We start from the raw sequence: 12,897 nt of genomic DNA on the forward strand, positions 1-12,897 counted from the left end.
GGAGACCGGTCAGAAGCCTTGGAGTTTGGCAATGGTCTGGGGAGCCAGGAAAACTTGCCCAGCCTCTCCAGGCCTCAGCGTCATTACCTAGTAAATGATGATAACATTTATTGCTGTAGAGCTGGAAGATAAAAGTGCATGGTTAATACACACCACTAATTTTTATTAATGCAGTTATTGATTTCCTGGCTTTCCCTGCAGTGACTTCTTCATATAATCATCTACCTCTGTATTCATAACTGAGATGAACATGAAAATTTTCCATCTATTGTTTTTGTTCCTGTTTACAGAGCTTAAGACTCCCATGTTCCTTAAAAGTTTCAGATAACTCCTTTGTAAGATGATATAGACACAGATTTGAGTAGACAACTCTGATAATGTTTTTCACTTCTAAATACGGATGCATTTATTGAAGGCTTGTAACTAAAACTGTAACAACTACTTCCTATACCTCATCTCCTTTCTTCCTTAGAAACAGGTATCACTTATATTCATTTCAGCTAATCCTGAAAATTTGTTATTAGTGTGTACATCTTGCAGACAGAGAATGACCAAGTAGACCGAGCTCAGGCCGCACTGAGCTGCGGCAGGCATGGGGCACGCTCTCCGTAGAAGCCAGATGCTGAGCTGACCCCTAAACTTTCTTGTTATTTTGCTTTGACTTGGGTCTGTCTGAGTCTTCTGTGCTGTGTGGAATTTCATCAGGACATCTTGGTAATCTAACAAAATTCTGATCTCTATTTCTGAGGTTGCATTCACTACTAGTTTGGTGCACATGTGTGTCGTCCTTTTCTTGATTAATCAGAATTGTATATTAAATTTTAGAGGAGAAAAGTCTAGACTGAATGAGATTATGCAATGGAAATATTTTTTTCAAATCGACTCTATGGAAACAGGTGTGTGGGGGGGGGATGAAGCGGAAGAGGGGTGGGAGGCGCGGGCAGGGGTGCGCTTGAGTGCCAAGGTGTTAGACCGCTGGCTGTAGGTGCAGCGAGGTGCTCACGACTCCGAAAACTAATGTAGGATTTTTTTTAAGATTTATTTATTTATTCATACAGAACTGGGGTACAGGCAGAGATGCAGAGGGTGAGAGGATTCACCAGGGACAGAGTGGGGAGCAGAACAGGCAGATCGACAAAGTATACTGCTGAGGGGAGCAGCGGGAGGGTCAGGAGAGGTCTGCCGCGCCATGTGGATCTCCTTCCTCCCAGGCAAGCGGGCACGAACTCATGCGGAAGTGGCTTTAGCTTCTTAGTGCTGTGCTTTAACCCGCTGTGCCACCAGCGAGGGCCCTAATGTAGAATTTTAAGGCAATGGCAAATCAATATTTTTTTTAATAAAAATATTTTTTTCTTTTAAAAGCTGCCATTTCCAAACAAGTTTGCTTTCCCAATTCCAGTCTTTAAAGAACAGAATGCTTACGGCTAGGCAGAGCCTTAGGGAGCTGCACTTAGGATTCAGTCCCTGAACCCACCCGAGCCTAGAGAAGGCTCCAGCTCCAAGAACCCTCAGTGGCAAGTGACAGCGCAGGCTCCATTTTCCTGCCCTGTTTCCTGCCCACTGTGCCACACAGCCATGTTAGGGCTCAAATAGTTCATTTTAAACAGTCAATAACGAAAGTTGCAAACATAAAATACTTCTATCTTCAAATATTCTTTATTTAATATTTAAAAGTTGGATAAGGTCAGTTTAATAATACGGATCCATTGCCCTTCAATCCATATGATTTTTAAATACATAAACTTAAGGTCCTCTTGTTTTAAATCACTCTGGAGGATGAATCTCTCCAAAGAAGATGCCCATTTCTTTCACCCTGCGGGACCCCCACCCCTGCAGACAGGCCGGAGCAGGCACCTGCTGTGAGCAGAGGCGGCGACACAATGGCCCCCACCCCAACTGCCGGGCTCAGACTTGCACCCCAGGTAGAAGCAAACGAAAGAAAAATCTCTTAACACCCCACTGAAGACTGATCAGGAGGGGCCAGGGTGCTACCTTCGGGTGGGCTGGGTGTCAAAACAGCCGCATGGAGTGAACAGGATGATGCCTTTCAGATGCTTTTCCACCACATACTAACCGTGAATTGCTCACTTCCCGCTTGTTTGGCGTTTGTGTGCAGAGAGCAGCTGTTTCTGCCACTGTCATCAGCAATCTGCAATTAGACACCAAAGAGCAGCCTGCCCGTTGTGGTTGGGAACCATTAGCCACTTAAATAATGACATCTATCATAATTTTCGTATCTCATCCTGTTCTGGATCTTATCTCCAAGCTGTACTCAAAGCAAGTGCCTAAGTTTCCTAAAATACGCTAAACTGATTTTAATTGCTCTGCTCTAGTTACCATCGCAGTGACCTGTTTTAGGGCCGAATAACAGTTCCTGAGTCCTGAGTATCCCTCATGGTGAGCATTGTACAAAGGTCTTTACAAACAGCGTAACTCAGGAGCCCACATGAGATCCTATGAGTTACACCTGCCTTTTCTGTTTCACAGGAATAGAAAGTGGGGCACAGAGGCCCATAGTTGACAGCTAGAATTAGAGAGAATTGGGAACTGTTGTTAGGCCTTTTGACCGTTCCGTTCTCTCCAAATCACGTACCATGTGCTATTTGGCTAGTAAATGCTCAGAACGTTAAAATGATGGGAGGAAATGTGAGCAAAAGAGTTTTCTATAAAGAGTCAAATTAAGATACTGGTTTTATAGTAATGGAGCATTTATTTAATGCAGTGATTTTCAACCAGGGGCAAACATGACTACCTGAGGGGGTAGAAAGGAGTGAGGGTCAGCTTGGGTATCTGGATTGTTACATTGACCTGTCACACTGGTGGTCTTCCCGAGACATGGTGGGGAGCAGAACAGGCAGAACTACTGAAACACACTGCTGAGGGGAGCAGAGGAGAGACAGGAGAGGTCTACTGTGCCCTGTGGGTCAGCTCCCTGGCCGGGACCCAACACATGCTCAGTGGCTAGTGATAGTTTGATAGTGCTGTGTCTTTAATCCCTGTGCCACCAAGGAAGACCCCACCCCCACACCAGCATCATTTGAAATTGCTTATATTCTACTTTATCAATGTTTCTCAGTGGGTCTTGACATTTGGAACCACGCTGCCAAATGCCCAGGGTGGACAAGAAAATTCTGGACAGCAAGGAATTGTCTGGTTCCAAATGTCAAGTCCCGCTGAGAAACACTGATAAAGTAGCATATGACAATTTCAAATGATGCTAGGGTGGGGGGCTCCCTGGTGGCACAGGGGTTAAAGACACAGCACTATCAAACTATCACCAGCCACTGAGCATGCATTCGATCCCCAGCAAGGGAGCTGACCCACATGGCACAGCACACCTCTCCTGTCTCCTCCTGCTCCCCTCAGCAGTGTGTTTCAATAGTTCTGCCTATTCTACTACCCACCCTGTCTTAGGTGAATCCTTTGACCCTCTACATCTGTGGCCTATACCCCAGTTCTTGTATGCATAAATAAATAAATCTTTTTTAGAAAGTGAAATGATGCTGTAAACCTCAAGGGTATAATCTCAAGCATGGTCCTTCTTATGGAATCCCAAATCTGTAAAGCACATTATTAAAAAAATTCATCTGGGAGCTGTGAGTCCCAGATGGGGCTGTTGAATAGAGGTGTTGTTTTTAACATGAAAACATGTCTATGATATATTCAAATGAAGAGATAAACTTGTGAATCAGGCTAATCCTAGATCCTAAGAAGTTAATGTATGTGTATATATACATATGTAGACATCATATATTTATGAAAATGTATAGAAAATTTTATGGGAATAAAATTTGGGGTGATTTTGCATTTTTAATTCTTCTGTTGCAAATCTTTAATTATTTGCATTTTTAATTCTATTGTACTACCAGTATCTGTTAGTTGTTTAATTTTCAGTAGGTGAAGGGACAGAACAACCTTAAAAAATGAAAACTTGGTGGGCCCTTCCTGGTGGCACAGCGGGTTAAAGCACAACACTAAGAAGTTAAAGCCACTTTAGCATGAGTTCAATCCCCGCCAGCGAAGTGACCCACATGGCGTGGCATGACTCCTGACTCAACCTCTGCTCCCCTCAGTAGTGTACTTCACTGATCTGCCTGTTCTGCTCTCCACTCTGTCTCTGGTGAATTCTCTCACTGCCCCTGCACCTCTGGCTTGCACCCCAGTTCTGTATGCATAAATAATTTCTTTTTAATGAAAACTTGGAGCATAGGATCAGAACACAGACCTGGTGGTGTATCAGTCACCCCTGGATGCAGGAGGGAGAAACTGTGATTGATGACGAGTGAAACTTTCCTTGTGAGTTCGCTGACACTAAATAGTGCCTTGAATAAAGGTACAACACTGTTGATTTCCAGACACACCAACCTAACTTCTAGCCTTTTCTAAAAATGTCCACGTCTTTTGTGGATGCAAAAAACTTTCCTGCAAAGTCCAATCTTCCTTTTCAGCTGCCCCAGAAATCAAACTGCTGCTTGAAAATCAGCTTCCATACTGAAATCTTAGGAGGAGTTATCCAAAATAAGAGAGGGCTTTTAATACTTATCTATATTCTTTCCTCAAATCATCAAATCCTTCAAGATGATTTTGTTTTCTGAAAAATCCCCTGCCAGCTTTATCTCAGTCATTTTTATGTTTTATTTCCAGCATCCTGGCTCTGCAATTCTAATTTTGTACATGAGTACTCTCAGTTGCATTTTCCTCGTGGAACTTGCTGATCATACATGGGCACCGACTTTTCTATCCATTTGACTGTAAACCTAGGGGAAGTGAGAGATGGGCCATTTCCTGGAGTCCTTTCTCACCTGCTTCTGAGGCAGAGGCCACTGTCCACCTTTCTGTGGCCCCTTCTCACCAGCAGTAAAATAAGCTGGGGGTCACAATTCTTGTAGAAGGAGCCCCAGCCGCCCTGGTGCTCACAGGGCCACCTTGTGGTGCTTCTGGGTACTGCTAGGTTGGGTGGGACCTGCAAGGGAGGGTTCAGATGCAAACCAGAAGGGGGGGGGGGGTGGTTCTCCTATTTGGGACAGTTCTGCTTCCTGGGCCTCACTTACTGAATTATACAAATTCAGAACCCACATCTGGATCCGACTCCATCTTTGTCGATCAAACACAGTAGATCTCTTTGGGAGTGATAGGTCAGGTGTACTTTGCTCATTTAATGTGGAAAGCAAAGGGTAGATGGAGGTAGGGTCTTTTGGGAGAAGTGTCTAGAACTGACTACATAGGAAAGAGGAGACTTAAGCAAGGACGATAACTAAATTGGCCTGTGTTGCCCCCAAATTTGACCTGACATAGAACAGCCATTCCTGATGACTGACTTGCTAATACGCGAAGGATGTGGGGAGTGGTGGTATTTCCACTCTAGAAGTCTCCAGCGGGTCAACACTGCAGACCTCGCGAGCTGGTGGAGGCAAACCCCATCGCTTTCTCTTTCTTTGGACTGTTAGCCCAATGATGAGAACTACAAATAACATTTCCAGGTCTTTCCACACTGTCCATATCACTTGGAAACCCTGACTGGAAAAATAAGACTTAATGACAGTAAAAGTTTACAATCTAATAGTGGACACTGATAGTTAAATGATTCCATCTCAGTGCTCAATAAACATCATTTCAGAGACTTTGGACTTATCCTGCCTTTTTTTTATGGTGACTCCATATTCTGCAACATGCAGATAGAATTCATAAGCTGATATTTCAAATAAACATTCATTCAGCTGTAACAGCATCCACAGAGACTGTAAAGCCCAGTGCTGCTGCCCTGCACGGCTCTGTGTGTGTGTGTGTGTGTGTGTGTGTGTGTGTGTGTGTGTGTGTGTGTGTGTGTTTAAGAGAGAGAGAGAGAGAGAATGGAGAGAGAGAGTGAGAGAGAGAGGGAAAGGAAGAGGGAGAGGGAGAGAGAGCAAGATTCAGGCCTGTTCAAGGAATCTCTCCTTGTGCATTTCTCCAGCCGTGCAGCAGACTTGGGCTTGGAGCATAATTCCATGCCCGTCGCTTGCCACTGGTGTCACCTCAGACATGTACCTCAGCTCTCGAACCCCACCCACATCACTCACACAAACAGAGGGCAGCAAGTGCTAAGTCACAGGGTTGGGAATCTGGCAGGTTGGCAGGAGTCCGGGCCATGGGGCTGTGGCTGGCACCGAGTGAGAATCCACGGCTGTCAGGTAGTGATTCTGCTCCTTCTATTTTAGAGAGTCCAAGACTAAGATCCAAACTGAGGAAAGCCAACACCCTCTAAGCAGCCAAGTTTGCCCCCAAAGTCCTGGGTTCTGACCAGCTGCGTTGCCTCCTGCAGGTTCCTGGAGCTCCTGATGACAGTGCATGGAGGACAGGCGCCCAGTAGTTCCTCCATTTCGCCTCCTACCACCCCCAAGCAGCAGCAAGACACTAGCCACCCGATCTCCACTGTCCCGGAATTGTTCTTCGTGCAGTAAGTAGCCACACAGGGCCAGAGCAGCCTCTGAGAGGCTGGCTGGTGTTGCTGCCGGGAGAGGGCGAGGCGGAGGGCCTGCCCTGGACTCCTGGCAACCCTGGCGGCTGCTCTGGCTGGGGGCAGGGGGGGCTTCCCGCCGTGTTAGTGTCCCTGCCCCCCCTGACGCTGGCTTTCTTTCCCTGCAGAAAAATGGAGCTCTGGCACGCCTTGGTGATCGCGGCTGTGTCCGTGTCCCTGCAGGCTGGCCTCCTGGTGGTCATCTACTACCTGCTCAGCCGGCGCCTAGGTAACGGACCTAGCACACCCCCACTGGGCACTCCTGGGAACTAGTCCCAAGCCTGCCGCAGAAAAGCCCCTTGCAGCCCCCAAATGTCACTTGAAAACCTACTCTCCCTCACCCTGCCTACCTCTACCTGGGTCGTCTCCACTCTGGCCCACGCTATTTCTGGCTGAGAATAGTAAGCCAGTGTACAGCCATACCATCACCCTGAACGTGCCCGGTTGCAGCTGATGATCTAAACGAAGCAGGGCCGGGCCTGGTTAGTACTTGAATGGAAGACTAGTGAGCCAGAGTCCTTCCAGAGCTGTGTTCAGAGAGAAGTCCCTGCAGTGCCTGTGAGGGGGCTCATTTCACCTAATTAATTTCCCTCATCCCCCTCCAAGAACTGCCTATGAAGAAGTGGTCTTGCACTGTGACAGAAGAGACTGTTTAAGAAGTCAGCTTAAACTCTTAATTTGATTTAAAGGAAAGTATAAAATCTTTATGCTACGAGGGCAAACAAAACAACATTTTTGCCTGTGCTAAGACAGAGGATTGGGTGGAAGGGAGTTTTGAAGCTTGTTCTCACAAGGAAGTCTAGATTTCCTTAGTCATTCATTCATTCGATTAACAAGCAACAGAAACCCCCTATCTGCACCCCCTTAGTGTAACTTACATTATGGAGGGGGCACCGTGAACCAGAAGAAGAAGTAAAATGCACATGTGTAAGATCACGGTAAACAGTGAAGCCAGGTCAGCACATGGGACCTGGGCCCCATCCCTGGGACGCTGACAGCTGTATACCTGCAGGAAGTGAGCCGCGCCCCACAGGTCTCTGGGCAGGAGAATGGCCCAGAAGCAGCAAGCGCAGAGGGACAGGCACTGAGGAGTCCACAGGAGCGAGAAGGCAGAGGAGGAGCAGTGAGGCCAAGGAGAGCTTCAGTGGGGCTTTGGCTTCTGCTTCAATGAGAGGAGGGGTGCTGGGTTTGAGCAGGGCTGTGTGGAGAGTTGGAGAGTTCCCTTGGAAGGCCCCTGATGAGAACTGTGTTCAGAGATCGGGTGTGCCTGCCCAGCAAGCCCTCGCCTTTCACCTCTCCCCATCCCCTCTAGCCAGGCACAGTGAGAATATACTGAAAGAGGTCAGACCGCAGGACGTCATGCCCAGCCCTGCCGACCAGCCCCCACCTGGTGCCCAGGTGACTCAGGCAGAAAGAAGCACCCCTGAGTCTGATCTGCACTATAGACGTGAGTGATTGGGTGGGGGATAACTTGCCATAAAGCTTATCTGCTCTGCCTTGACCCCCATGGGGCCTCTCTGCTGAAGCTGCTCTGTCCCCATCTCTAAACTGCTGGTCTGAGGATTCCTCACACCCACTTCAGTAAAAGCCTCATTCACATACCTATTTCAAAAAGGTGGTCACACCATCATGCAGGGCAGATCTGCTTGGGTTTATGTAAATGTGAGTTCTTTCCTGGGTTTGGTCATGCATGAATGACACAAGGGGCTTGGAGACTGTCCCTGCACCTGTCTTTATAATATTGTGGCCAAGGTTTTCACTGCCTCTAGCCATGTATCTGAGTGTTTTAATATCATTCCATTTTTTCTTCTTCTCCTTCTCCTTCTTCTTTTTAATAGAAGAACTGAGGTGCCAGAGGTGAGAGGATTCACCAGAGACAGACTGGTGACAGGACAGGTGAATCTACTGGAACACACTGATAAGGAAAGCAGTGGACAAGACAGGAGAGGTCTGCTGGGCCATATGTGGGTCAGGTCCCTGGCCGGGAATCGAACTCAGGCCATAGAGGTGATAGCAGTGAGACTTAAGCCCTAGGCCACTAGAGAGGCCCTCCATTCTCTTGCCTGTAGTGTTTCTTTAGCAAAGTCTGATATTAGCCTATGTTAGTGTGATAGTCCTGTATAGGTTATCTGTTTCCCCCCCCCACCACCACCACCATCAGCTTCATTATTTTTTTTGTCTTGGATTTTCAGAAGTTTTGCTACTATATGTCTTGCTGTAATTTTCCTTTTGTTTAGGTAATTTGGTGGTGTTTTAGCTTCCAACATTTGTATGTTCATTTCCTTTTTCACGTTTGGGAAGTTTTCTTTTACTGCTTCTTTAAATAATGTTTCAGATTCTGTCTTTCTCCTGGGATGTTTATGATTCCAATATTTCCTTTCCTATGGTGTTAGGTAATTCTTACAGTGTGGTTTCACTTTTTTCCCTTCTTATTTTTCTTTTTCTGTTTTGACTCTTTCCTCATTTGTATCTTTGAGCCCACTGATTCATTCTTCCATTGGCTTTTGGTTTATTCTATTGGCTTTCTCTAAAATTTTTCACTCCATCATTGATCTTCCTACATCCTATAGTCCAATTACTCTAAAGTTTCAATTTTTAACTTCTGTATCTTGATTGTACTTCTCATAGTATTCATTTACACTTATGATTTTTCTTGCATATTTCTGAACTGTTCCAATTCTTTAGTTTTTTAAATCATGGCAGTTTTGAATTCTGTGTCATAGATAAAGCAGCTCTTCCACTTCTCTGTGATTTGGTTGTGGAGTTTTGTTTTCTCTCTGTGGTAAACTCTTCCTTGAGGACCTGCTTGGTCATTTGTATTTTTCTTTCTTCCCATTACTTGCTTTGGGTTTGTTCTGCTATAGCTGGAACTTTTGTTGGGTGGAGGTTTTCCACTCCCATTCTTCTTGTGGGTTCAGAGGTGGTCTAGGTGAGAATGAGGGCCATGGGGTCCGTTGGGGTCACTGAGTCAGTGGGTGGGTCCTCTGTGGTCTGCCCAGGCTTCAATTTGGGTGAACAGCCATGAGTATTTTAATTAATATGAACTTGGTGATGGCACCAATCCACACTTGTCCGTGGGGAGTGATAGTTAACTCCATCTCCTTCAGTGCTTGAGAGACCCACAGATCATTCTCTACATAGCGAACATTGCTGCTTCCCCAGCAAGACAATATCCTTTCAAGACTCATTGATCTTTCTACATCCTACAGAGATGGCACTTTTCCTATTAACTTCCTCAATTGATTTGCATTTGCTCTCCCTTTGAACTTTACCTTTTCAGCTGGAAAACCTTGGAAAGCTGCTGGGCTTCCCCAGCACTAGGATGAGGCCTCGGTGTTGTAGAAACCAGACACTGCCACACACAAAAATTTGGTGTGTCAGCAGATAGAACCTCCTCACCCCTAACCCCAGAGCCAAACCAGAGCATGACCAGAACTGGTGACAGGAACCTCAGAGATTATCATCTAACTCTCTGCTTTTAAAAGGGATAAAACCAGAGCATGAAAAGGGATGTGACAGGCCTAGAACTATAGTGGCTGGTTTTGATTAGAACCTATGTCCAGAACTCCCTGTCTCTACACAACCCTTCTTTCTCCTCCCAAGTACAGTCAAGCCTGGTGAGTTTGTTATCCGTTTCTGACAGAGCTGGATGAAACAGCAGTGCCTGCACTCTTAGATATGTGCCCTGTTATTTTGGGAGGTCTCTTTCGCACCACCCCTTTTCTAATTTATTCTTGCTATCTTTTTTGGAAACTTTGTATATGTCTCCCATATTCCTCTTTGCTTCACTGACTTTGTCTCTTTCTTTCTTCCATTTTCTCTATTCCCTCCTAATACCGTCTGGCTTTCTTGAGAACGATTTCTGTTTCTCCCTAGATGACAGCGACACATCCTCAGGCAGCTCCAGCAGCTCTGGCAGCTCACCTCCCACCTGTCAGGTAATGGACACACCTAGTGACCCCAGCACTCCATAGGCAGGCAGTCTGGGGTCCCTGCTGTAAAACCCAGGTGTAGAGATGGGAGCAGTTGGGTGGAGTTTCTAGGTCATTACAGCATCCTTAGTTGGGGGTGGTCAGGTTTCCACTCACAGCCCTACATCAGCATTGGTCATTCCACAAAATGAGTAAGTGGGTAGGCTGGAAAATGAAAACACTAATGGGAAGTCCTCAGCTTCCTTTATCCCCAGTAGGGACCCCCCACTGGGTCAAGTCTGCTCAGAGTCCTTGAGCTCACATGGAATCAGCGTCCACATCCTTTCTTACTAAGCCCATTCATTCCCTATAGACAAAAACAAGGCATGGCAGGCTTCTGCCAGCCGTCCTGACCCTCAGACACAGCTACCTGGACCCCAGGTTCTTCCCCATCAGACTTGGGTGAGCCCCGTGAGTGAGAATTCAGTCTGGGATCCTACCTTCCCCAAACATGGTAGGGTCTTGACACACATTTCTCTGCTTTTTTTCTGTAAGGGCATCAAAGATATGAATTACACACATGTCGTCTTTCCAGACCCTGAGAGACTGAAAACTGAATCTACATTGGACTATGAAAACATAAAGGAAGACAAAGATTATGTCAATATGAACCCCCAAATTTGCAAGCCCACCGTCTGGACTTTTGTGAATCCTGCTGTGTCTGAGCCAGTGGAATACACTCAGGTGGCCATGTGAATTTTAATGTGCTATTTGCTCTGGATTTTTCTGTAGGATGACATCTTTTCTTTGGTAAAATAAAGTAGATGGGGAAAGGCTGACTTAACTGAATCTCTCAGTAAGAAAGTTTCAGCTCCAACGTTAGGAAAAAATTCCAGATTAAGTTCGAAAATAACGCATAGTATCAGCAGAGGAAGTGGTATAATCTCTTTCCATCGAAAAATTTTCAAGATTTGAAGCAGCTGTAGTAGAGTCTGTTGTCAAGTTTACAATTAAAGGACTCTTTAGTGCTTTAACTACTAGCAATACATTTTAAAACTTCCTTAAAATTTTTCTATAAAAGGCACCCAGCAATTCCTCTCTTCCTCTCGGCAGTCTATATGCTATCTCTTCTTCAAGACTAGGTATTCCTGAGAAATCCTGTTCTGCTCCCAGAAGCTTAAGTAATCCAATTAGAAATCCCACACCATCAATTAACCTTTGAATTTGCTGTTTCTTATGAGGGCAAGATGACAAATAAGAGTCCTGGTAAATGCCAACCTACACCACAGTCTCTTATCCCAAGGAAAATTTTTCAAATTCAATCCAATAAAAGTCAAGTCATTTCTGGTTTGTCAGATCTTCTTAAATCTACCTGAGAATTAAGGAACACATTCTTAACTTAATAAAGAACAACTTAGCAGCATGTATAAAATTTAACTGTACAGTGCTAGGTAGTCTGATTATATCAACAATAGAGTCTGGGCCCTCCCTGTGGTGTAATGGGTTAAAGCGCAGTACTGTGAGGCTCTCCACAGCCACTGCAGCATGAATTCAATCCCCGGCCAGGGAGCTGACCCACATGGTGCAGCAGACCTCTCCTGACCAGCCCACTGCTCCCCCAGCAGTGTATTTCAGTAGATCTGCCTGTTCTGCTCCCCACTAGTCTCTGGCGAGTCCTTTCATCCCCTGCACCTCTGGCCTGTACCCCAGTTCTTGTGTACATAAATAAATCTTTATAAAAAAAAAAAGCATCAGAACATCCACAAGCCTGCCATCTCATTTATTCTCTAACATAGCTCTGCAAGTTCTAATCAGTGTAATAAAACGGTTAGGAAAAATAAAAGCTTTAACTCTTTTGTTGGGAAGAAGGGTAAAATTTGTCATTGTTTACAGATATCCGAGTCCTAGAAAATCAGTGGTTTAAAATGGATAACATGGCCTCCCTGGTGGCACAAGGGGTTAAATCTCAGCTCAAGAAGCTTAGGAAGTCCCTGGAGCACAAATTTCATCCCCAGCCAGGGAGCTGACCCATAGGGCACAGTAGACCTCTCCTGGCCTGCCCGCTGCTCCCCTCAGCAGTGTATTTCAGTCGATCCACCTGTTCTGCTCCCCACTCTGTCTCTGGTGAACCCTCTCACCCACTATACCTCTAGCCTGCAACCCAACTCTAGTATGCATGAATAAATAAAACAAATCTTTTTAAAAAATAAAATCAAACAAACAACATGTAGTTAACAGTAATTAGGCATACCACTTATTTTGACCAAATCCAGTTAAGCTATGCAATGAAAAGAAATTTTTGCTCATAATAGCTAAACAAATACCTCAAAATCTGGAAATCGGGGGAAAATACTAGCCAAATGCAAAGGCCAGAGCAGGGCTGCTCTCAACAGAGCTCTACCTGCCAGCTTCGAAGGACCTGTCTTGTGCTGTCCTGAGAGCAGCAAGTGGCGTTCATCTTCCCAGTTTCCTCTGCCTCAAGGTTGTTGGAAG

At 45.6% G+C, this 12,897-nt stretch overlaps 1 protein-coding gene across 1 annotated transcript in view; it reads left to right on the forward strand.

The window, feature by feature from the left end:
- LOC101620008 (chromosome unknown open reading frame, human C1orf186) overlaps positions 1–11,181 on the forward strand; it is a 12,707-nt gene extending 1,526 nt beyond the window's left edge. Inside the window, exons 2-6 of the mRNA XM_004685276.2 lie at positions 6,299–6,433; positions 6,622–6,722; positions 7,806–7,940; positions 10,370–10,431; positions 10,960–11,181. Coding sequence (XP_004685333.1) covers positions 6,299–6,433; positions 6,622–6,722; positions 7,806–7,940; positions 10,370–10,431; positions 10,960–11,160 — 634 coding nt within the window. The 3' untranslated portion in view covers positions 11,161–11,181. The remainder of the gene's footprint in view (positions 1–6,298; positions 6,434–6,621; positions 6,723–7,805; positions 7,941–10,369; positions 10,432–10,959) is intronic.
- The last annotated feature ends 1,716 nt before the right edge of the window (positions 11,182–12,897 follow it).

Source organism: Condylura cristata, unplaced genomic scaffold, assembly GCF_000260355.1.
Source record: "Condylura cristata isolate star-nosed mole 26May11 unplaced genomic scaffold, ConCri1.0 scaffold00018, whole genome shotgun sequence".
NCBI classification, from domain to species: Eukaryota; Metazoa; Chordata; class Mammalia; order Eulipotyphla; family Talpidae; genus Condylura; species Condylura cristata.